The sequence below is a fragment of the Aptenodytes patagonicus genome, chromosome 16 (assembly GCF_965638725.1).
Source record: "Aptenodytes patagonicus chromosome 16, bAptPat1.pri.cur, whole genome shotgun sequence".
NCBI lineage: Eukaryota > Metazoa > Chordata > Aves > Sphenisciformes > Spheniscidae > Aptenodytes > Aptenodytes patagonicus.
In genome coordinates this window covers 4,269,240-4,295,829 of record NC_134964.1, presented here as the reverse complement: position 1 = coordinate 4,295,829, position 26,590 = coordinate 4,269,240, and the positions used below count along the sequence as shown (strand labels likewise).

The window sequence follows — 26,590 nt, the reverse complement described above, 5'->3', positions numbered from 1 at the left end:
CTCCCCGGCGGGGCAGCAGCACGTCGGGGGTGGGTCGGGTCTGCCCCCCGCGGGGGTCCGCGGCCGGGCGGCCCTCCCCTCCCCTCCTCCCCTCCCTCCCGCGGCCGGGGCGGGGCGGCGGGGCGCGGCTGGCGGCGGAGCCCGGCCCCGCGGCGGCGGCGGCGGGCGGCTCCCCCCCCCCCCCCCCCCCGCCCCCCGCCGCGCCCCCGCCGCCGCCTCCGCCCCCCGCCCCGTGACTCGGCTGCCTCCCGCGGGCGGCGGCGGCTGCCGGGCGGTGTCGTGCGGCCCCCCGCGCCCGTGCGGGGACTATGAAGCACCATGGTGTGGTGTGACCGTGGCGTCCAGATGCTGCTGACCACGGTGGGCGCCTTCGCCGCCTTCAGCCTCATGGCCATCGCCATCGGCACCGACTACTGGCTCTACTCCAGCGCCCACATCTGCAACGGCACCAACATCACGGCGGACGAGGCGCAGGGCCCGCCGCGGCGGGCGCGGGGCGACCTCACGCACTCGGGGCTCTGGAGGATCTGCTGCCTCGAAGGTACCGGGGGGGCCGCGCCGCGCCCGGGGGTGGCGGGGGGAAGCAACTTCCCGGGGGGGGACCGGCTGCGCGCCCGGAGCCGCCGGGCTGAGCCCAGCCGGAGCCGGAGCCGGAGCCGCGCCGCTGCCTCGGACACGGCCGAGGAGGAGGATGGCGTTACCGTGGCAACCGGCATCTCCGAGATTGCCATGGGAACCGGGCGGCGGGATGCGGAGCTCTGCCCGGGGGAGCTCTGCCCAGGGGGGCGACCCCGCTCCGCGGCCCCCTCCCCCGGGGCTGAGGGTCCCCGGGGCTTCAGGGCTTTGGGGGGCTCCTGGCGGGTTCGGGGCTTTTCGGGGTGCATCTGAGTCCTCCAGCCTTGGGGGCTGGCCCCCCCTCCCCGGGGCTTTGGCCTCAGGGGCTTTGGGGCTCAGGCGCAGCTCTCAGGCAGGACAGCAGAAACCCAAGTTCCTCCCTGCCTACCCTCAGACAGACACCGGGAACCTGGCTGAAGATGTTGTTGCTACCGTTCAAGTGCTTCAGTGTGGACTCGGGGTTACTTAATACGGCCCAAGGGTCAGGCTGAATAATATTAAGCAATAAAAAGATACATGTTTTAGTGGCTGGGATGGGTAGCAGGACACCCCGTTCCCCGCAGAGGCCAAACATGTGGCTCCCTCTCTGAAAATGGAGTTGTAGAGAAGGCGCGGCGGGTAACTACCGGGACAAAGAAACACATGGGTGTTTAGAGGATTTGGCATAGCAGATCGGAAAGCCCAGATGGGAAACAATATCTGTCAGCCGAGCGCGCGGAGCTCTGACCGTGGGAAATCAGCACGTCCCCAGGAAAGGGACACACGCCGCGGGCAGGCGCTGGCAGTGGGGGCCAGGACCACGGTGGCTCTGAACCCCCTCACCTGCTGGGTCCATTCCCACCATGCGGATAGCTAACAGAGCCTCCGTGACGCTGGATAAAAGGGAGAGCGTATAGAGGAAAGCTGTTGACTTTTGCTGAGCTGCTCTGTGGCTCGTGGGGGTACGCTGGAGTCTTTCTTCCGACAGTAATGCACTTGGCATATCGGCTTCAGTGCACCTAATTCCATCAGCACAACTTAGCACACATGAACTTTACAAACCTGGTTTCCTGGTTTATTCTGACAGACAGCTCAGCCCAGACGAGCCCAGCTATAGTTCAGAGCCTAGCAGCTGTATTCAGAGGGTTTTTTCTCCCCAAAAAAGGCTGTGGCGTGGTAGGAGCACCTCATCCTCATGTCTGTTCTCATCTTCTCCTTTTGCTAACAGTTCAAGGCTACAGTGTAACACCATTTTTCTCTTAAAACACCGGATTTGCTACCTAGTAATAGTATACATACATAGAATAGCTGTAGGACAAGAAAATATTTTTAGACAATAAAGAGAAAAAGAATTACTGAAATGTGAAGGTTTATGGGTACTAATAATGCTTGGCTTTATAACTCCTGAAGGAGATCTAACTCTCGGTATGGGCTTTTATGACACCTGGAAAATGAGGGCTTGCGCCTGAGAGCTCCTGAGTTTCCCTGAGAGATGCTGAGCATCCTCCACTTGAAGCGAATCTTGTGATCTTCGCTGAGCTTGTTGCAGTGTCTTCAGTCTCCGTTTTCCATGGAAAATAAGTTTGTTGGCATCTTGCGGGAGTTGCTGAGCATGCTCTGCTAGACTGGGCCTGTCGTCTCCAGAAGAAATCCCTGAGTTTCCCGAAGTCAGGATTTCTGCATGGTCTTCCAGGAATCTCATTCATAGAAATGAAGTGCAGCTTTGACTGAAACTGGTGGAATTTTCCCCTTGATTTAACCTGGGCTTAAGTAAGAACTTTGTTAAAAAAAAAAAGAAATCAGTGAAGTCATGAGAAATGGGCAGCATTGCAAACAGTGCCCAGTAACGCTGGCGGATCGCCGGTCTCATTGCATCACTGGGGCAGTGCCTCTGCCTTCCTGAGCACGTTTTATTTGCAAGGGTATTTGCTGAAAAATTGCACCCAGCAGTTGTGTGCAAGTGAACCTTGAATCCTCATCAATTCAGGGGACAAAAAAAGCATTTCATGTGACCCATCTATCCAACGGCAATTGAGCTTTTCTGCTCAAAATTCAAATGCCTATAATTCGAATTACAAAGTTACAAAATTTAAAGTTGTCAAATATGTGCTAAGAATGGACAATTTGAGAAAACTGTCATCTGTTCACAGATATGAGGAACAGAGACTACATTCTCTCCTACATTTTCAGTATGTTCTGTCTTTGTGAGATAAAATCTATAGATAAATTAAATTATTCATGTTTTAAACCATACCATGGGACTTTGATTTCGACATGGAAAGGTTCCTTTGTTTCATAAAATAATAAAACCATTTCCAGAAGCTGCTTTAAAGCAACACCCCCTTGATTGTTTCAGAGCATCACTCATTCGGAGTGGATGGGTCTTTTAGTAAAATCAACATAATAGTTGCAACTCTGAGGAGATACACAGCAAGAAAGTAATTTCAGTTATAGATTTTTATATGTGATTAAATGGTCTGGCTTCAAATCTATTTTTAGAACTCTTTCTGTGTTTTGGAGTAATAATTATAAAAACCTATTTAATTTATTTTAATGATCTTAAGCACCATTTCACTCATCTCAAAAAGACAAATCTAAGATGCAAATGTGCAAAAGCTGAAAATACCTTGAACAGCCTCTCAAATTGCTTTTGACATGAATAAAGCATTTTGCGGAGTCAATTTCAGGTCAACTGAAATTTTCCATTAAAATGTTTCTCAACTGTATCCATAAAACAACCTGTATGCTGGATTTTGAGCAGTCACCTGTTCAGTATCCCAAATTCCAAGATTTCAAACAAAATTGCTGAAACAGGATGGAAAAGAATAACCTTCTAACCAAATTATTAGGTGTTCCTCAATGTTTTCCTGTTTTTCTTCTTCGGGACAACATTTTACAACAAATTAACATCGTAATGATAACTGGAGTGATACAGTTTAGGGATCCAGCATATTATCTTTGTTTGGAGCTGCAGTTGTCTTGGGGATGAAATCATGTTTCAGTACTAGTAGTCGATACTACTATGGAGCTTAGTCACTCCAGAAGTAGCGTTAATGATACGTCAGTCAAACTCTTGCCTGTATAATCCCAATTTTGTTCTTTCAGCGTGTTTGTCAAAGGTGGAGGTAGGAGGCTCATTGAGTGGATTTTAAAAAATAGCAGTATTTCTGCATGGATTTTTAAAACCTATATCCAAGGTAATTGCCTTAGGTAGGAAACTGTTTCAAATAATTCTTGGTATGAATGTGCGTATAGCAGAAGCGGATGCTATTCGACTGAGCCTCTGCAGTAAAATGGCTCGGGGGCTCCCTGGCAAAGCTGGTTTTTGGTTTTCCAGGGCCACGGCATCTCCAATTACTGCAGTTTTGACAGCTAAAGTTAAACTATCACTGGAGTAAGACGTTTCTGACGAAGCCCCCATCCAGCCATCCTGGCCACACCTGAAATCTGCGCCCCAACCCACAAATTAATAATAAGAGCAAATCAGCCCCATTTCAAGGGACTGCTGCGATGTCCTGTGTCCACATGTAAGCTACAGTGGTTGTCACAAGCTGTGGGTCCCTGTCAAGATGGTGAAGACCAGAGTCTTGCAAACACAGCAAATGCTGTGTCTTACAAATAAATCCTTTTGTGGTCAAGCTAACCCGAGAAAGAGAGATTAAGCCACCACAATTTTCCAGCAGCCCCTATTCCTATGGTACTTGGGCAGCACAACTACATAAGCCTTGCACAGTCTTAGTCACAAGGAGGATCTGCTGTTAAAATATTTGCCTAGAGTTAAAAAAGAAAGATTTTAAAAATACCGCTTTATCCACTGAAACCGCTTATCTTGGTGAACAATCGTGCTGAAGTTAATAGGATGGCTCACAATAGAGAGCTCTACAGGCCCTGTGACATCAAGATATGAAATCAAGTAATGTACTTGTAATTTAAATTTATTCAAAGAGTATTTTATTAAACACTTCAGCATATGAATGTCTTTGAACCCATTGTGTCTACTGCTTTCAGTATTCCCTGTTTGCCATTTACTTTTCAAGCGGTGCAATGGGTTATTTAATTCACGTGGAACCATGTGCCCTTCCTGACTGGGTGGCTGGAACATTTCTAATTGGGAGGAAGGATCGGGTAAATCATTTATGACTTGAAAACTTGCACAAATGCACATTTGCACAATTATTTGCGAGTCTTCTGGCTTGGATGAATGCGCACAAACATGGGAACTGCAGCACGCGCATGCGCTGCTTCCATGGATACTCGTGAAAACAAAATAAAAATGCTTATACAAATGTTTGAGGCAAGCAAATAAAGGAAGGCTGCCATCCATCAATACTGCAAATTCATGGCTCATCCAAAAAGAATGAATATTCTTTAGTATTCTCAACGCAATGCTGTGAAGTCCTAGCACCACCACTGTTTGTAATAAACTAAATACAATGCAGACTTTATATTCAGATGCTATTGCCAAAGTTTTATTTGTCGAAGAGCAAATGTTACATCACTTTAATACCAGACATGACCTGCCTTGGAGGTTATATCCACAGGCACGTTAAGAGGTGGTTGGTCTTCTCAGTTTTTACAGGCGTGTGAGCCTATATCCACGCTATGAAAGAAGGTAGCTGCAATGGAGAATACACAGATGGGTGTCGCTGCTGTGAAAAACTCACTCTGTGTATGCTATTTCTTGGACAATATATACGTATTTTGTGGATGCATTATAGGTCCTGAAGAGTGAACTTTCATCCACGAATCTTTCAGAACAAATGTAAACACGTTAGAGAAGGACTTCTCTGAGATTCAGCCCACGTTTTCATTCTTTCTTTCCATACATCCTGCTCATACCATCTCCGTTTCCTTGGTAAAACACATGCTGTTGAGAAAGTGCCTGTGCTGCACTCATTGTTTTTAAAAGCAATTGTCAGAGCTCCAGCGTCATCTTTGCAACAGTGTTTGAAGCAGTGCAGTTCTGTCAGCAATTGATGGAGTGGTTTTTGACAGCCTTTTTAGGTTAATTTTTTTCAAGAGCATTCCATTTGCTAGAGAGAGTTTCTGAATGTGGAGCAATCTTCAGGGATGCAGGGTTCAATCTCTTCAAAATATTGTCCATAGTATAACATATTTTAAAATACTGAGAAATTTTGTGCCGGGGGAACTGCCAGCAGAAGGTGGGTTAAGGCATTACCTATCCTCTTCTCAAATAAAAAAAGCACAGATCTCCTAAATGCACCTCTTTGAACGTTTGTAACAGAGGTTCTCAAATGACCGCATTGATGTAACAAAACATCCATTCTTCCTGAGCCACTCTATGAAACAGGGATCTGAAGCTAATTGACTGAATATATGTCGCTTTAATGAATTAATTTGCTTTCTTGAACTCGATCTACTATATAGCCAGTAGGGAGCTATCAGGCTACGCAAGGGTTTCGGTTTTTTCTTCATGGCTCTCAGCATGTCAGATATCCCAATGCAAAACTTCGTAGAACCCAAAGACTTCCTGTGCGTTAGAGATGCTCCCCGAAGGCTGCAGACCAATGAAAGCACATTTGTAATCCAGCTGTAAAGCTTCTTCATCTGTACAAGATGTAATGTGGATAATATTAATCTTACCTAGGTTTCAGAAACGTTATGCGAAGAGAGCCAAGGATGCTTCGGGTTATGCAAATAGGAAACCTGTGGCTGTCTTGTGCTATAGGTACTTTTTTATTCTGTAGATAATTGTACTGCATATTGTAGGTGGTTGACAGATGGCATTTGTGGTAGTCTCTGTCAGAGCCATAGTAAGTCATTTTGGGGTTTTCGGGGACCTTTGCAATGTAATCTTTGGGCTTCATCCAGCTGCCATTACCTTTAACTGACCCTCTGCCATGGGCTTTTGTTACTGTTTTTAGATACTGGCAGGAGCTCGTAGCCATTGCGCCTCGTCGGGGCTTGCCCTGCCTTCTGGCAGCCCTACTAACCCTCGCCAGTGTAAACTGGTAAAACAGGCAAATATGACAGTGTATATTTTTGTTCCTGTAAAATTTCGACACGGTAATTATTTCCCGGTGGATCCTGTCCCATTCGCTGGGTCACTCTGCGCTACTTCTGCCCAGATATTGCTGTCCAACCTGTAGTTTTGGTTGGAGTCTTGCCAGGTGCAAAACACGTGAACCTCCTTAAAAAGCTGGGAGAGGAGTGTATAGCTGCTACCTCCGTTCTGTAGCCTTGTGTATCTTCACAGAAACAGAGAAAAAAGGAGAAAAAATATTAGGAGGAGTGGCTAGTGCTTTCATCTCATTTTTAATTCTTTTGGGGCAGTAGGAGTACTTTGGTATTGAGCGTCTGTTATTAATACCTCTCAGCACCCAGATATTTGGTCGGTGTCTGTGTGGTTTGTGTGTCAAAGAGCTGAGCAGTAATTTCTGCATCCCCAAACTGGAAACGGAGAGGGAGGAGGAGGAGGAGGATGGGTTCGTCGGTCTGGCCTTCGCTAGGTTTCCTGCCTGATTTGGGCCAGTTACTTTATCTTTCTGCCCCTGACTAGGAGGGATAACTGTGCTTCCTTCCCACCCACTTTCCTCTTGTACTAATAATAAAAGGGAAAAGAAGACGTGGAGGAACTGGGACACGGCGGTAGGGCTGGCCAGCTCAGAGAAGGTGTACGGACACTACTGTAACTGGGTTTGAAGCCTTTTGCTTACAACTTATGTTTTATACGTACAATATTTTGTGCTTAAGCATGTCTTCTTTGAGGGACAGGATTAAGTCTGATTCTCCACCTATGTAAATTTAAACTGCTTTCTAGGAAGGCGGTGGAATTATGCCAATAGGAAGCCAATATAAGAGAAGGGATCATAGATCTGTCCCTTCAATTGGACCTTTTCCTGCTGGTCCCTCTTTTCTGAGCCAAGACTCATCTCAGGAAATAAATCATACTATCAAACTGAAAAACTGGTCCTGCTTCCAAACATTACTTTCTGCTTATCTTCATTTTAGATTTCTGTTTACTGGTATTTATTATGCCGCAGACTTATGGTTCATCATCCAAATTCTTACGAACAGATGGCAAGGCAGGATTCACAGGAGTAGTAAAATAAACAGGATAAATGCACAACTGCCCATATGTCTGAGAGGCTGATACACGTTTATGACTTCAGAACAAAAGGATGTTTTCAGTAGACAGCTCCAGTGCTGTGCAGGGCTTCTTGCTATTTTCTGCCTTGCCCTAGAGTCTCTCACTTCTTCAGCATATTTTGATCAGTTAAATCACAATATATTTTGTCCTTTTCTATTCCCAGATAGTTGTTTCCTTTAGTTATTTGTCTCCACTCTCAAAGTACATCAGTTCATTTTACCTTCAAAATTTGAGAGTGGAAGGTGGCTCTTTCCTGGGCTTCGGCTCGTTTTTTTTTTCTTTCAGAGTGGTTGTTTTGGCTATTTTGAGGGGCACGCAGAGGTGCTGGGGACCACAGCAACATTTGAGACTGTGACTTTCTCTATATTGGGATTTATTATAATATTAATGATATGTGGTCTCTCTAATCTCTCAAAATAGCAAGCCCCAGGGCAAGCTGCCTGCAGAATGGATGGCCCAGCCTAGACAGACTTTAGCTAGATTTCCCTTCAAATCTGGGGGCATTTTTGCCAGTTGTTGCATGCTCTGGGTCAAATGCAGTGAAAGCGTTGAAGCAGCTCTTGATTTAGCCTGGCAGATAGTCCAGCCCCTCCTTCTCCTCCTTCTTGTGGCATCCTGTCACCTGAACATCTTTGTTCTCATTCTCTTTTTGCCTCTCCTTGCTGAAATGTTATAACTTTCCTTCTGCTAAAAAGGTACCTTCTAAATTAGCTTTTCAATGACGGTGCAAGAGTCTTTCTTTAGAAAACTGGTAGATACTGCCCCGGGTAGAAATTTAGGATTTTTAATTTCTCTTCTTAACTCTTGAGCATCTCTGTGCCCTCCTGCCATGGAAAAACGTATAATCATATACTTGTTAAAAGGTATGAGGTTTGGGTTCTCTTTTCTCTACCTGTTTTACTTTGTTTCCCATGTGTTTATCCAGGCTCCTGCTTACTTTACAAATAGCACTGTAAGTAAGTTCTTCTTCGATAGAATTGTGTCATTTTTTGTCAAATGTTATATGTGAAGGAATGCTAGATTATAAACACGAGGTCATGATACGGAGAGACGGATGAAGGGAGCGTGCATTATGGAATTACAGTATTTCCTGTGCAGATTGCCAGACCCTGATATGAATTAAACTCTTTTATTGTTCTTTTTCAAGCATTCCGCCTTTTAATTGCTGTTTTGGAATTGTGCCACTTAGTTATGCCCTTTGAATGCTTCTCACTTAGCCAGTCCCCATAGCTTGATAATGCCAAATATTTCAAAGATGTTCAGAAGCAACAAGCAACCCCTGTTCGAGTGGGAGAGGTACCCAGTTCAGTGAGGAATTACCACCCTCGTTTAGCTGCCAGGTTTTTTTTCAGATTTAGTTAATAACCATTTTTAAGTCACTGCCAATTCTCTACTGGAGGTTTCAGATCAGTTTTCTCCCATTTCTACGTTTTAAATAATGCAACTTTGTGTAGAATATGGATGACTGAATTATTTTCTTCTGTCCAAATATACAAGCACTCAATAATGTCAGGATTGTTATTGTATTGCATCCCAGAGGCATAGTTTATCTATTGTTGCTGCTAGGCATTAAAAAGGAACCATGACATGTCGCCATTATGACTTGAAATAGGATCTTGCCAGAGGTACATTGCCTCAATATTATCAAATCTAAAATACAGCTTATTGCATATACCTGTCTTAGAGCTGTGCATACCTATCTCATGGCTCACTGACTATCAGTGATGGCTATTAGCAAGACACTGGATAATTTTGTTATAAGAATTTCCATGCTGTTGGGTTTTTTTTTTTAAAGCTCAGCCCCCAGCATCCAGCTGCCCACAAGCGAATGAAATAGCAAACTCTTAGCGCTGGAAGACCTTGTGACTGTTTAGACTGAGTTTTCAAAGGTAGCCAGATGTGAAAGTTAGTAATATTCCTTTGTATATGACTCACTAATAGCAATGGTGGGCTTTAATCATCTTAGTCCAGTGGATCTTCTAGACTCAGGTAAACCATAGCAATGCCACTTTACATACTTGCATACGTTGTAATGCAAAATTGGCTAGAGTTTGTTTCTTTGTGTGTTGGTTTGTTTTTAGCAAACTGATGAAATAGCAAGTTGCATTATGTCACATCACATTTTCATCCACATGGATCATGAACGGGATTGAAGCCCTCGGATTCACTGAACAGAGCTGTTACTTGAGCCAGTGGAGTAAATAGCCCAAAACAGATTGTTATTCTCCAGATATGCCTCTGCTGATGGTGGGTAGGTTATTTGTTGGCAATTGTGAACTGCCAAAGCTTCAGGAACTTGGTTTCCAGTGCAGGTTGCAGAGGGAGAGCCCCAGACTCTTCATCTATTTCCTCCCAAATTTAACCTTCCCTGGTCCCACCCTGCTACCTGACACACACCCGGCTGACAGCGGTTTATTCTGTACAATTAGAGCTCGGCAACATTATTAACGATTCCAATTGGGTTTTATTCGGGGAACTGTTGGAAAACGTCAGTATCAAGCAGAGCTATCCTAGACATGATAAAAATGTCAATTAATAAATCAGGGAGCTAACTAACAGTTTGGAAATGGCTTCTTAAAACTAGAATTTCTAACCCTAACCAGTTGGGTGCTTATCCTCATCCTCCTGCCGTCAGGCAGCAGAGCGTCAGTTATTTGCCATTACAGCAATTTTGGGTTCACCAGTGTGCTCTTTGCAGACGGACCAACCTCTTCCAGACGGACCGGTAGGACACAGACAGCCCCGAGCCAAAAGCCCCTCTACATTTATGCATGTGCTGAACCCAAGCCAATAAACCTGGCAAGAGGCTGAGTTTCTTGGCTCAGGCTTCGTGCTGCTTGGATCTGCCCCCCCTGCGTTTGGATCAGAGCTGGTCCACGTCCCCCCAGCTCTGCCCGCTGCGAAAATACATTTTTGTCTGTTGACAAAAGATCCTCCGAGATGATGAGTAATCTTTTCAAAGAGTGTGGCTTATGAACTCTAACTGTATTTCCAGTAAACATTTATGTCTTTGAAGCTTACGTTGCATTGGGAGCCACAGGATTTTGGGTTTTTTAAGTTACTTAGGTGTTTCCAAACATATTTATCCAAGATTACGGTGCTATCTGCTAATCATGAGATTAAACATCCTGTGGTTCTCCTCAGTAGACTGAAGGTTTGCTTCAGAGGTTGGTAAGCGTTTCTCCTTCGCTCTGCACATTTTGCTGCACTCTTGTCCTTGCCTTTAGCGCTGGCAAATGCAGAAGGCTTTGGAGATGTTTTGGGATCCTTAAAGATGCAAGACCTGAACTAAAGCATGTAGTATTTAGGAACGATGCTAGGGCTGTATTCACGGTACCCCTTCTAATTATAGCCATTTGAGCAATTCATTTGCAATGTCCAGCTATGGTAGTGCTTATTAAAATAGAATCCTCTTTATAGTTTGGTAGCAGATTAAGAGGGGAAAAAAAACAGCTATCCCATTCCATCCGATGTCTTTGAAAGAGGTTTACCCTCATAACTCGCTCTCTAGGGATATCCCCCTTCTTTTCACTTATCATCCTGGTCTGATTTTTAATGACTGACTTTGTGTCTCTCGGTAGCCAATTCCCAGTCACCTTTTCCTCATTTTATTTTAATTCCTGTATATAAATGGCAGCGTTCTAGCTGGAGACAGTCTTTGGACACAGCAGCAAAACCCCATAGAGAAGGAAAAACAGGCCAGAAATTTTCCACCTGAATTCTAAGTCTTACCCAGGGCTTTGGCCACGCAAAGAGCCAACACGCTCGACTTTGCAGGATCAGACAAGTGCTCAGACACAGAAGCTGGATGAAGGGCAAGTGGTTCAGGATCAGGGCCAGACCTGGGCAGCCAGGACCTCGCCGTCAGCATCTCCAGGCGACAGCGCTGAATGCAGCTACTCCCACAGGTTATCCCTTTTTCTGGCACGCCTGCTCTGCCCCGGGAGGGCTGAGCAAGTGGTTGCAGCTGGCCAGAATATGGGTACACAGTTCCTAATGCTGATTTTATGGCATTAATGTGCACCTGTTTTGGTGGCCAACTGGCACCGTGTTCAGCCTAAAATGTGTGTGTGAGCCCTGTATTAAAAGAGGCATAAGAATTAGCGTGTATCAAACATGTCATTAGACACGTGCCTGGTAGACATAATGTAGGATAATGAATATGATCACAAGAATAAATTAATAACTGAAAATATTTTTTATACGTATGCACACTTAAAACAGGATAAGAACTAAGTGACACTTGTGTCACCAGTTTATAATTAAAATGCAGCGCTTGAATGAAAATGTAAGCTTCAATTAGCCAGCACGACCCTGCTTCCGGCTTTACTTCCCACTGAAAAGCAACGATAACAAGCTCACATTTATTATCAGAGATTTTCCTGGAGCTGTGCACTGAAACATGCTCACATCTGAGCCCTTTCACTGAAGACATTTTTTCGCTTCAGCAGTTTGGCATGCCATACAAAGGCTCTCTGATTTTTAGTGATGTTCACCTCCTCTTACATAAAAATGTTTTCTGTGCATATTATTTGGTTTTAGTTAAAGTCCAGGTGCACGGGTTACTGAAGAACCAAAAGGATGGCTCATCACATAGCACAATGGGTAATTATTGCTGAGCTTCACTGTATTGCACAGACAAATCCTTTCTTGGAGCTCAGCATTGTAGCTGGGAGAGAGAGAAAATACCTACGATCTAGCCCAAAGTCCTACAAGGGTAAGAATAGATCCTCTGGTGTCTGCTTTGCCCATTTAATTTTTAACTATCTCAAGGGATAGGGCTTCACAATTTTGTTTAGAGATACTATTTTGCATTTTAATTTCACCAGCGGGAAGTTAATACATATATAAATTATGAGGTCTCATGTGTTCCCGTTTTCATCCCAAGGGTCTTTCTAGTTAGGCTTTTTGTAAAATGGTTAAATTATTCTCTGGGTTTGGCCCCCATTAAAGCCAAGATTTATCTTGATTTATGCACGATCCACACAAAGTTCTGTGCTGCATAGCCTAAGAATTGAGCTTCTGATTTCTGCAAGACAGGGCAGGGTCCTTGGCTAGACAGCTGAGCTGCCTGTGTAGGCAGAAAGAAAACCCAGGTGCCTTGAAAGAGCAATTCTGGAAACATGTGTGCTGGGTGGGGACCTGCCTATGTCAACTTGCAGGAAGGTTAATGCTGTGCAACATCTTGGCTCCTGCCCATCTGTGCAATTTGGGTACCTGGCTCAGCGCTGCATGCAAGGGGCAATGCCATCCACTTGAGAACCAGATCCTTGAGGTGCCTTTTGAGAGCTGCTGACAGCAATGGCGCCTTCCCAGACACTAATCTTGCCAACGCCAAAAAAAATAGGAACCTTAGGACTTATTCAGCCTGAAGATGTCTTTCATATCTTGAGGACATGCAGTAGGTGCTCAGCTGGGCATTTTTGCGCCCTTCAAATTGGTCCATGTGCAGACAAGGCTACAGGAGTCGGAGTCCAAAATAAGGAGGCATTCCCTGAATGCCCTTCTCAACCAGTGCTTAGGACAGCTGGTGAAAGGGATACAAACCCTAACCAGCCCCAAAATGTCAACATAGAGTAGTTGAGCCTCAGAAAGTGTACTTACAGAATGTGTCCTCTCTGCCAGAGATGGGACCAAATGTCCACATGGATAGCTTTTTGCAATGCCCCCTCCAATATTTTAAGCAATTTCTACAGGCAGAATTCTTGTAATGAAGGAGTGGATATCAAGCCAGGATGCCTCGACTCAGAATAGATGCGTGCTCTTAGCTTTGGGTCAGGCAGTGATGTGTGGTGTGGTTAGAGCCCTCAGGGACTCTTCAAGTTGTAAAAACTACAAACCCTTCTGGTATTTCACTGGTGCTATTCACATGGGACAGAGTGACCTCTCCAGAAAGCCTGTCCAACAGCAGCAGCAATCTCTCTCAACAGCGTTTAATAACTACCCGTGGAGAAAATTACACTCTATTTAAAAGGACAGAAAAATCATCTTCAGTTTAACATTGCTGACTTTGGTAGAATTACACCAAAAATGAGTTTTGTCTGATATCCTTTCCCATACTAATGTTCAGCAGCTGGGCTGAAAAAGCCTTTTGGAGGCAGATTAAACAAGTCCAAATGGTGAAATATTCTTTTAATTTTCCTTTGCACACGTTATTTTAGGTGTAGCTTGGAATGCTGCCCTTACGAGAGGCATCCCTTTAAATATTTATACAGCATCAATATGTAGCCACCTTCATATGTTTTTAATGATATTTTCCTTTCTAAATTAACCATTAGGTAACCCTGTTCTGTAGCATTCCATATTTTGCACTGCCTTTACACTACCCTTGGATTTTTATTTATTTATTTCACTGTGGAACAATGAAGATGTCAAGGCAAGGCCCAGGGGCACCGTGGAAATCGAATTTTTGGAGCACCACCGCTGTTGCCATGGTGGACACGCACTCAATAGCACGCTGTGCTGCTCTGCAAGCCAAGGGGATTAAAACCCTGGCTCCGCTGCTGGGCCATGTCAGTTCACCACTGTTACAATGGCAGCTCTTCGTTTCCGTAATTGTAGTTCCCAGGATCGGGGGGGGGGGGAATACTGAAGCAAACCCAAGCAAAGAGGTGAAGGCAGTGCGAAGGGGTAGGAAGCAATATCTCTGTTCTGAGGTTCTCCCTGGGAACCGCAGTTGTGTCTGGCAGGTTTCTGGATTTTCCAGAGGCTCTTCTCTTTCGTCTTCTCATTTTGTGTTAGTTAGTAAGATGCTACGGTATGCTGAGGTGAATAGGACAAAGCCCAACGCTGTCAACCGAGTCAAAGATCTTTACTATTTCCGCAGCCCTGATTGAGGCTGAAAACCCACAGATGAGTAAAAGTGTTGGTGCAAGCCATGGGTTTTTATAAAGGTGGGATTTTTGAGTCTTGTTTAATTATACCACATTATCAGAGCAAAATGATTTCTGCAGAAGCTGCTCATGGCTTGTTTCCATCCTGGTTTCCCTCTCTCCTAAGAAGACCGTAGGAGATGGCAGCATCCAGCGATCACGGCTGCATAACCAAAAACTTAGCAAAGCCTCAGCAGATTGACAGAGGGCACACGGGTCCCAGGTTTGGTAGGGAGATTGTTCCCCTGACCAAAAAAAAAAGAGACATCAGAGCTTGTTCTAAGCCCTGTTATACTGAAAGCAAGAGCAAAATATTCCTGCTTCGTAAAGACAAGTTGCACCCTTTAGAGTTGAAATCCAACCTCTCCTTCTCTTGCCTGCTGAAGGGGCCTTATCCTGTACTTGTTTTGTAAGAGCTTCGGTTAAGTCAGTAAAGATTTTGTCTGAAGATAATGGGCTCAATGAAATACTGAAATGCAATTTCCCTGAGTTGCAGTGTATCGAAGAAAAAGATTGAGTCACAGACAATCCCCTTCCAGTGACGGAGCTCGGTTCCTGCTGTACACATTGCTGAATCAGTCCGAGTGAGGATGTCACCGTCTCTTATGTTGGCAGATAAGATGCTTCATAAAAAGCACGGGGGTATTTTCATATCTTCCCTCCTATGAACCAAATCTGGTATGATTTGGCTCCAGCAGCGATTTGGTTTGCTGGGTTTTTAAATGTACTGGTAAAGGGCCATTGTTTGCTCCAAACAAAAGCGGTCTGGGCTTCGCATTCCTGATGTGTGTCTCAGTCAAAGAAGCCAGGCAGCAGCTGAAATACAACGAACTGCTCTCTTCACCAAGGGAAAGGAAAGGTATAGCCAAGCTTAAATTGTGCCATTATTTGAGGCTCTTCTTTGAGTTGCAGAGGCAATTTTTTCTCAGTGTTTGCTGCAAATATGTTTAAATTCGCTCTGTTTTGGAGGCAAGTAGTCAATGCATCTGAAGTGTATACTTGACATATGTTTCTTTTCACATGCTGTCCTCCATTCGTTTCATGTAGCAGATGCTCAGTTTACCACTTTAAATGTATTCTTATTTACTAGAAATTATTTTAGAAAATAGCTGTTTGGAACTAAACATTTCCAGCCCTTCTTCTGGGTGCTGGGAGCTGCTTTTTGCAGCTGTCCTGTGTGGCTGCGTGCAGATGTTGACAGGTTAATTTGCATTTGAAGAGCTGGATGCAGTGAGCTAAGCAAGGGGTTTTCTTCCCTGCCTCTGAAGTCAGTCACTTAAACACTCCTTGCCAAATTTAGCCCTGACGCTACTCTTCTTAATTAACTAGAGCAACATCCAAGCTGAGTTTGGCCCATTGTTAGCTGCCCATTTATTCCAGGGTTGAATTAAGCCCCCTGACCATGGAAAAGAAAGGATCTTATTCTGAAAATTGATTGTACAACAGCGAAACGCAAGGATAGCCCAAATTCACAGCAAGGTGGTATATACAAGCTGGTTTATCTGTTTTCCGCTATATTGTCCCGTTGCCAGAAAGTGCAGGTCCAAACCTTCCATCTGAGGTCTTTGGTTTACCTGGCTGCTGCATGCTACTGGAGTCAGAAATGTTTTAATAAAAAGGAAATCCTGCTATCAAGAAAAAAGTGCAGCTTGCACTGCTTGATCCCCCTTCCTGGAGAGTACTCTTTTTTTTTGTTGTTGTGTGGGGGGTTTTTTTCCCCTTAAAATAAGATTGCATAAAGACTTTCAGCACAAAGACCCAGATTTAGACTTCAGTTCCTCCCATTGATAAAGAAAAAGGCAGAAGTCTTGATCCACAACCATGCTGTCAGCCTCTAGAAACTGTTGCTCCAGGTCTTTCATGTACGTGATCCATCTACGTTGACTCAAAGCACGATTTAGCAGAGACCAAAAACTTTCATGCTGTAGCAGGGAGAAAAGCTTAATATTCAAAGAGCTGTAGCCCTGTCACGATCAAGGCCCGTACACTTTGCTTCCTCTTCATTTTCTTTTCTTTCCTTTAGATGTTACAAAACTGTCAAGGAAAGCTACATCCAGCAGGTAGAGCACTGAACTGAACCTGCAGAAACATGGGAAGGCGTAATTAAGGTTGTCTTTTTTGTTTTTCACCTTCATTTCACTGCGCTTCTGTGCTTCCCTGCCACATCCCTGCCATGATCAGCTGTGGGCAGATGCTGGTCTCACTTCTTCCCCATAATCTGGATATCAGCAATTTTCCAGTTTCCTCGTGCTGGTCTAACACAAGTTACAGCTGCAGCTGAGTTTGCTGCGCATCCCCCCAGTCAAAGCTGCCATGGGGACGAAGTTACCCATCTGAAGTTTGGCAGTTTTGATGTCTACACGTAGGCATTATAATGAACACTAATAACTCGTTGGACTCAGTCTTATTGGTCACAGTCAAGTACAAACTAATTCATCACCCCAACTGTGCATGGGTGCGGTGAGACCACTGGCACAGTGCGTTTTCTTGAAGAAAAATGATTCCTCCCGTCCATCATTTGCATCACGCATGAAGCTTTTCTTGTAGATATCTTTTTTTTTCTATGTAAGAACTTAAGGGGAGGGGATAGGAGTGGAGAATGTCGCTGTTAGACAGGCATGATTCAGGTACCCATGGCGACATGAGATCACTCCGCATTGTCACCAACACAAGAAGATTACCTTATACAAGAATAACTAAGAACAGAATTTTTGACCTTCAAGATTTTCTTATCTGTAAACATTATAACTGGATAGCAATGCAACCCAACTTGTCAACAACAAGAAATAAAAGAAAAATAAAACTAATTTAAAACCCCACAGTGGCAGTGGAATAAATTCATACATTTATCATTTCAGAGGTTCCCATCGCTCTTGCCTCTTCTGCAAGGTTTAAATTATTAGATTTTTTATTATTATTATTATTATGTTTACTCTCCTAAGAATAGAATACAATTTACAGAAGCTCATATGGATGAAGAAGCATTTTGCTTTTGTGCTGTTGCTCGCACAGTTAACACACACAAACCCGCACCTTCCAGCTTTCCAAAACCTCAGTTCATACCATCAGATAAATTAATTCAATATTCAGAAATATATTTTGAAATCCTTAAAAGAAGGTGGTTTATTACTTGAACTTTCACTTAAGAAATATCATGCATTTCAGATTTTGGTGCAAAACTTTATCTGGTCCAGTTAAAGAGGCAGATTCTTCACAACACTTACATGTGCGGCTGGTCCTGCCAGCGCTAGAATCGGAGATATTTGCATGAGAAAAGATCCTTAAAGTGAAGAAATTCAGGATGAGGATCTAAGCTTACCATAACAGCTGGAAAGAACCTAGTAAAATGAAATTCAATATCTGCCACTGTAGATCTCCCAGGTTTCAAGCTTCTGAGGCAGCAAGTGATTTTTAAGCAGAATTTTAACTTGAACATACATGAATTATTTCTAGTGACTTGCTCAAAAATAGCAATTTGAGCCTGACTCGCAATGTACTTACGCAGGGCCGGAGTGGGACCAGGCAGCCTGCCCATGCCTGGGAACACGAAACTTTCTGCACACACCTGAACCAAATGCCCACCTCGGGTCTGGCACTGCGGGCTGGGGACACGCTCTCGGTGTCCCTTGTCCCTCCCCTGACACGGGTCAGCAGGGAACGGTCAGAGTTCGGGGTCCAGACATCTCGCTAAGGTCTGAGCCAGCGAGGGAGAGCCGTAGTTCATTGCCAATAGAGGCTAATGGCAAAGTGCTGTCCCCCGAGGGCAGGGGAGCATCATGCTGCGTGACTCAGAGGCGCAGCTGTCACAGCCTCCCGTGGCTTGTTCGGTGATGGGAACGGGTTAGACACCGTATTCAAGATTGTGCTTGAAGTCACGATCCAAATCGGTGTGTTCAGGCTCCTCGTTTGCTTCACGGGGAGAAAGTATGTTGCACTTCTTGGAGAAGAAAAAGGAGTCTGTGGTGCAGGAAGACCAGCTCCTGGATTCCCACTCATAAGAGTGCTGTTAGGGTAAAATATCCAACAAACAACACCTTTAAAGCACAAGGGGATGACAGTATCTTTGCTGGAGCCCCTCATAAGTCAATGGAGGTACACCTGGCGTATCGAGTATTTGCTGGTTAGCAGGACGCATCAGCTAAGATCGCCTGAGGCATGTGGAGGTGCTGCAGAAAAGCATTCACGTCTCATGAAGGTATGGCTCTCCTAATCGAGAGCACTTAGGAGCAGATCCATGGAGGGGTTTAGGTGTTGCCCAGCCTAAAAAAGTAGAAACTTGGCTTACAAACCCCAGCACCCTGGACAATAAATGACACCGAAGAGCAGAGCCCAGGAGCGGGACCCTAATGGCGAGTGGCATGGCATCAGGCCTCAGCTTGCAAACCCGCAGGGCTGGTGTTTCGGGCTGTGCTCATCCTGAGGGATGGACATCACATTTATGAGTCCTCTGGATGGAGTCACAGCAGAGTGGGCATGCATCGGTGCATCCCCCCTCAGATGCTGGCGCTTCCCTCGCAGCACCGTTAAATGACATCAGGAGATCCTCACTCTCCAGTAGGTATTTGCTGGCACATAACCCAGTGAATCCAGTCTCTAGACCATAAGTGATATATAGTCACTAGGAAAACTTTCTCAAGAGCTTATTTAGGAGAGAAAGTCCTGATGCATCAGTAGCACCGTGTGCAGGAGAGCTGCTGGAGCCCGTTGATATTTCAACATGACCAAGTATTTTTAGAGCTGTCCTATGGTGCAGGATTTTTAACTTCCATTTCACAGCCCTTGAAGCCTGGCAAACTTTCATTAACATTTGATGCCTTGAAGTCATGCGAGGTCTGGGGGAAAAGGGAGGGGAAGGAGGAAAAAGAAATAGACCTTTTTGGAGCGTGTAGTTTGCAAAATTGCCATGCAGCTTAGAAAAAGCCTCCAATCCCTCCTCTTTGTACCAGGTGATTTTAAAGTACCCAAACCATTCAGAGAGCATAGCTAGAATCCCAAACCATGGCTGTGTGGGAGAGTCTTGCTTAATTAAAAGTTAACTTAAGTTAACACGTTAAATACCTGGAGTCTCTCTGGCCCTTGGGGAGATTGAAGCACTTTTTAAACAGAAAGCTCCCCACCTTAGAATCGTAGAATCGTTTAGGTTGGAAAAGACCTTTAAGATCATCAAGGCCAACCGTTAACCCAGCACTGCCAAGTCCACCACTAAACCATGTCCCTAAGCACCACATCGACACGTCTTTTAAATACCTCCAGGGATGGTGACTCAACCCCTTCCCTGGGCAGCCTGTTCCAACGCCTGACAACCCTTTCGGTGAAGAAATTTTTCCTAATATCCAATCTAAACCTCCCCTGGCACAAACTTGAGGCCAACCTTAGAAGGATTATGCCTCTCTCCTTCATCCATTATTAGGTAACTTTGCTAATATAGGGCTCTTTGACCCATAAATCCCCAAATTATTTATAAGCCATCATGCCTCCATCCTAGAGAGGAGAACCTGGGACATGGAGCAGTTAAAGGATTTGCTCCCAATTCCCACTGCACGTACCGCCATTTCTGCTCAGCACAAAGTAAGGCTTTTCTGCCCAAATTTATACACGGTGAAAACAGTGCTTCCCTGGCTACAAGGCAGACTTTCAACTGGAAAATAAATTTACAGAAACTGTTTTCCCCCCCTAAAATACGCACACATATACACATACACACACACACACGAGTCTCTTCACACACAACTGAGATTTTTTCATAGGCTGAGGGATTAGGAAGAAGAAACGTATTTTTGTCTTCTTGACAAAAATATATTGGCAGCATATCACTGAGTTGTAAAGATTGAGTAAGTACCAGAGCACAGCTCCGTTAAGAGAAGCGGGTTTTGGAAAGCTGCCCTTCGGCTGCCTGCGCCCGTCTGCCAGGCCCATTGCAGGGATGCTGCCCTCAGGGGGGTTCGGCGTGTGGGACCCCAAACAGACTGTACAGACTCCTGTGGAGGAAGAGGAGTTTGTAATACCTGGAAATGAGGAACTGTCAGCTCTGCATCGCGCCAGATGAAGTGTCTGAAGGGGAGAGGAGCTGTAAATCTCCCCTTGTGCATGGCACCGTTCCCGGGCAGTCGGAGCCTCTGCCTGTTTCCCGAGCTGCGTACCTCTCGGGAGGTCTCGCCAAGGTGGTGACAAACTGGTCCTCTCCTGCTTTCAAAACTTGAGAGGAAATATGGTCCCCAAGATGCTCTTATACAAGGGCAGGGAGGCAGATGAAGGGCTGAAGAGGGAGGGCTGTGAGGGAGTCAAAGGCACAACAGCCTGTGCAGCCGGGCACGGGGGCACCTGCCTTTTGTCCAGTCTTCCCAGCAAAAGGAAAAATTCTTGGTTTTTTTTTCTTCCCAGCTGTAAACCTTGCCAGTCACTTCCATGCCATCCTAGGACAGCAAAAAGCAATAAGCATTGCTGGTTACAATGGAAGATGTGCCTGATGCTGCTAAGGGCTGGTACTCTCAGATATATTATTTAAATGCAAGTCTGAGATCCCAGATTGGTTTGCCCAAAGCTACCACCACCGTTATCCTTCCCCGATGCAGGTAGAGACATTTCTTAGTAAAATGCAGTTCTGAAATGCTGAAAGAGAGAAGAAAGTAAACTCAGAAATCTCAACAATAAAATATTTATGCATCTGTGCTTTAGTGCATTGTAATTTTGCACGATATGCTTTGCTTTTCAAGACTGACTAGATTAAGGCATTTCTGATTCATTAAACACATTTTCCCAAATGCTGTTTCTACAAATATTGTTGGGCCATTGTGCTTAGTTGTATTTATTAGCTGGTGTAACAAGGAAGTTACATCTTCCATAAACCTGAGAGGAACCCGCTTAAATGTGTTGCTCTGAATCTCAGCAGAGAAGAAAACAGTTCTAATGAATAATTAAAGCTTAAAGAGGTCATGCTGCTTTTGCAGTCTCATTTTTATTTGTCACTGCTTAGTTTGCATTAGGAAATAGAAAGTTTCGGGTGCAGGAGCCAAATGAAATCTCTTCTGCATGTGTTCATTTAAACAGATCTATTTGGTAGCCATCTCCATTTTTATGTATTAGGTCATTAGTCAACTGTAATAATTTAAATCAGCCCTGGGAATTATAAGTTTCAGGCTCTTGATTTTCATCAGGCAGTGACTTTGTGCATCCCCTCACCTTCTGTCAGCAGTACGAGCACCGACTCTTTTGCCGGGCAGGGCTGTGGATGCAGGCAGAGCTGCTCAGGAAGGACCCAGGTCGCCATCTGGTCCCCGTCTCCGCAGGCACCACCAATCTGCCAAGCTGCTGCTCTCCTCCTAGGCCCTCTCCTCGCCTCCGGCCACCCACCGCCCACCCTTCCCATCTCCTCCTCCTCAGCTCTCTCTCCCTCCCACTTTCTTCCAAGCTTCCTTTCCTCCTCCTCTGCGAACCACCTCCCGTTCCTCCCCGCTCTGCCCTGAAGCGCTCCTTTTCCTCCTCCTTTTTTACGTTGCTCTCTGCCTTCCTCCCCCGGGCCCTTATTCCCCCAGAGCTGCTCATCATTTTCCTCCCCCTCTCAACGTGCCCCAGTGAGACCAGCCTGCCCTATCTCCTACACAAGGCTGGCCACAGCCAGGGACACACCGTCCTGGCTCCCAAGGCACCCTCTACCACCAAATGCCTGAGACACCCGAGCCTGCCAGCACCTACCCTCCGTGAGGGAATGGCACCTTACGGGTAGCACATACTGCTGGGAATCAGGAATAACCAAATCAGTAATAACTCTAATTCAAGCTAAAGTCCTTCATATTTCCTTTATATTTTCTTCCAGGATATATTACGGTTGCAAAATATTTTTGTTCCTTTCATTTTTTCACACTGGAACCTATTCTTTCTAACCAGCAGCTCTGTTATTTGTTCCCAAGGTTGGACATTAGTCCCGAGTATTCAACTAGACAACACGGTCTCTTGGATGCACCGCACTAATCTCTCCTAGTGGAGCGTGTTTTCCACTAATACATCCTGCAGATGATATCTGAAACCTTTGCCTTGCATTTCCCAAATCCAGCCATCAGCAGGGTTTGGCAGTTACACCCCTTTCTCCTAACCTTTAGATTCCCCATTGTCATCTGCCTTGTTTCAGTCCCACATCACTGATTGTGCATGATCAATCTCTAGAGGTTTAGCTTCTATGTATAACTCAACAAGCTGGCATAGAAATGAGGAAGACATGCTCCAAAATGAATGCAGATCCAACTCAAGGTCACTGCGTTATGAAGACAGACATATTGCAAGCATTCCCTTCAATTAAGATGATTTATGGAGTGAAATTTCCCTATTGCTTCTTCAATATCCAACTGTTTTTCTAAATACCATCATCTTATGATGAATCACCATGGATTGAAGAGACATGGAAGCATTACAAGATTCCAGGAGTGTCCAAATATCCTGCATATTCCTAATCAGTTAACTAGTGAGCTCCTATATCACCACTTTCCAGTGTAACCCTCGCTTTTTTTCATTATAAAAACTTTGTGGTGCATGAATGAGCCAAAAGAAGGTTTGTAAAGAAAGAGTTCAGTTCTAGATGTCACGTTAGAGACGTTCCCTGCTATTAGAGCAGGCAATAATTCATTTTATGCAGAGAGGTAATTACGTGATGCCTTGTAAGCTTCTGCTACACCGAGAGATCTCACGAATAATATGAACCATTTTTCTACTGACTAGATCTGGAGAGTTTTTCCATTACAGAAGACGACACTGGGTGCATCCTGTGCATGTTACCTCAAACACCCCCAAGGATTACTCGGGTCCTCATTCTGGAGAGTTGTTCCTTAAATTTTAGACTGCTGTATGACAACTGCAAACCTTGCCTGTTGTGAAATGAGGATGTTTCGGGAACCTGAAAAAACAGCAGTTTAAGAGGGTCTAAAAGTAGAAATTAAGAATGAGAAGGCAATAGCTCCAGGCTGCACATGGATGAAATTTGAAGTGGCAGAAGATATAGGGGACAAAGCATCACACATTGTACTGGGTATGTTTCATCTAGTTCAAGAACAGTATTCATTCCCCAGACGTGACCGTGACTTTGTCTCAAATTATAAATTCAGTAGGGACTTTGAAGAGACCTGAATTCCTTAAATTTCCTCCCCCAGGTAGTGACGAGCCATGATACAGGCTTTATAGACATGCTGTGATCGTAAGAGGTGAAACCATCAAGCCCTGGTTGATCACCATGTTAATGAGGGAGAACTGATGACTTACTGAAGTAAGGGAAACCAGATGGATAAAAACCAAGCTATCCCTTAAGGGAAACTTGATTCCAATTGTGCCAACACTGGAAAAAAGCACAGTTTGACAACGTGAAAATAAAAGACGATTTGTCTTTTTGCAGCATATGAACGCTTCATCAGACAAAATGACTATCTGTTCTCAAAATTGCATCCGGCAAATTTGGCATTTCAGCCCTCTCATAATGACTGATGGACTGGCAGCATTCAGGCAGACTGACTGCCTGAATGAGCAGTCTTTGTACCAGTGAATGTATGTCAGGGTCAAAAATATTGGGGGCAGGGGGGGAAGTGGATTTGGTCCAAATCAAGATATACCTGAATCCTGGCTAGCATACAGGCCACCACAGCTTATTTCCCACTGCTCTCGGAGGTGTTGGAGCGATGATGGTCACTGTGTAGTTACAGTTGTGAATAACAAGTTAGTCTCTGACAAAAACCACTGCTGGTTACTAAAGTACCTCTTTAAATTAAGGCATTTTGGACCAGAATATAATAGCTAGAAACTCAGAGAATGACTTTCAGTTCAAAGCTCTGATGGGTGAAGCTGCTCACCTAAGAAGCCAACACCAACTCCTCAAGTGTTAGACCAATTTTAGCTAAGGTACAAAAGCCAACTACAGAACTCTAGTGGAGGTTTCTATCCAAGCTCCAAATTCATTTTAAAAGGACGAGGATTATATCAGCCACCCAGAAACAGCTTTGGCAAAGTGGCAGCAGAGCAAAGTATGGAAATGAGTGGTGAGACAAACTTCTGGGCTGCCGGGATAAAGGACTGCGGCATGAGATGCAGGACAAGACGAGGTGTGAAGGCAGAACACAGCAAGTGTGGGCTGTGGTGGTAGATAGAAAAGCAGACACAGAAAAGTGAGTTAACAACCCCATGACAACTAGAAATGTTGACAGTCTCTTGGGACTGAGCCAGGCATGGGAACGCTTGCCGTGGCAGGGCTAACTTAGCTCTGACTTGAAAATGTTCCTCAAGCAGCATCACCAACACTGGCCCAAAAAAATCATGTCATACCCAGGTTGAGGAATTGCCCCTGTTTCCCTGTGCAGATGATTTACAAAATGCAAACTGAACATCAGGGCTGGAAGTATGTCAGTGTTTCTTCCTAGAAAACACAGAGTCATTCCTTCAATAAGCTCCATAAAAAGGAGCAACAAAAAAGACTAAAATAAGCCACAGAAACCCCCTGAAATTTCCCCCGCTTTGCCCTCCAAGCAGCAGCACAAGGGGACATGGTTAATAAGGAGCAAACTGCAAATGGTAGTAGGAAGACCGTCAGCAGTGCACGGAGGGGCTACCGGGGATGCCTGAGCAGTGGTGGTGGAATAACACAGCACGCTATTTTATCTGCTGTTTGGCTAAGGAAAGACAGCTGGGAAAGGGATAGGAGCATTGCTGAATAACCTCAATCATGACTTCTGTGGCCAAAATGCTGGTTTATGAGAGGAACATTCGAAGAAAATAGAAATTAAGTAGCTCAAAACAATATGTAACATACAATCAACTCATCTACTTTGCTGCTGTCCTACATTTCCCTGATACTATTGGTATTCACTGTGGTAGCACAAGGACACTTAGTACTTTTGGCAGCAGTTTTGTAATGACTGGAGAGAATTCAAAGGACAGCAGCCAGACACTGTGATGTGTTTTATTAGCTCCCAGATGTGCAGGTGAGGTGAATGTGATGTGTTTTATTAGCTCCCAGATGTGCAGGTGAGGTGAATCTTCGGAAATGAGTTTCGCTGCCACGGATTTTTCTAACATCGCTCAAGGTCTCAAGTAAAACCTTATAATGAAATAAAAGGCTGTCGTAGAATTTTAAAGTCGTCTTTGGCAAAGCGTCTTTTCTGCATCCGTTCATTTCTTACACAGAAATACAAATGCACAACATCTTTGATGATATTTGCCCAGCTGAAAACAGAAGGTCGGCTGCTGAGGCTGTATATACCCACGTGAATTAAAACCGAGTGGGCCTCTGTAGGCGTTTCCCTGGATGCCTTCTGGTGCAGGTGATCCAGAATCTGGAGATGCTTTACCAGGCTTTACAAAATAGTGTTCAGGTGTTACGTCCTGGATTACAGCATGCCAAAATAATATTGCTCAAAGAGTAAAATGGTTCAAGCTAGAACTAGAAGTCACCACTCAACAGCAGACAACTTCACCACCTAAGCGAGATACGTCTTCTCCGATGTGGCTAACTTCTTTGGGCAACAGTGAGCATCCCCCGGTATCTGGAGGAGTTCAGCTAAGGTACCACATCTGGGCCACGGGAAACTCAAGAGTGTTAGAGAGAAAAGGGCGACATGAAGGTCAAACTGCCCAAGCGGGAACCTCGCTGGTCGCTATTTATGGCTGTGAAATTGGCACCCAGATCAGTGGAGATAGTTCTTCTGCAATGCGGAGCATGAGCTCCACTACAGTTTGAGACCACTGTAGAAAAAAGCAATGCAAGGAACAGAGCAACCCAGCCTTCGTTCTGCGGGGATATGGTGAAAGGAGCTGTGAGCTGCCTCTGCTTCCAACAGAGAGGTTTTTGTAGAGGAGCACCAAGGAGGGGCTGCAGACGGCAAAAGGCAATCGGATCAGACACTGCCACAGTGCAGGCAAGTTGGGGAAAGCAGATTATAATACCCTAGAGTAAATACTTGACAATGGTGGTATAAGACGGTCTCTTCTCTCATAGAAAGTCTATGATAAATACAGGAGGGAGCATTAACTACTATACGAAAGT

The 26,590-nt window shown here is 44.9% G+C and overlaps 1 protein-coding gene across 1 annotated transcript in view; it reads left to right on the top strand.

Moving 5' to 3' along the window:
* Positions 1-254: 254 nt before the first annotated feature.
* The window catches only part of CACNG4 (calcium voltage-gated channel auxiliary subunit gamma 4), a 44,257-nt gene continuing 17,921 nt past the window's right edge, over positions 255-26,590 (top strand). Inside the window, exon 1 of the mRNA XM_076353675.1 lies at positions 255-541. Coding sequence (XP_076209790.1) covers positions 319-541 — 223 coding nt within the window. The 5' untranslated portion in view covers positions 255-318. The remainder of the gene's footprint in view (positions 542-26,590) is intronic.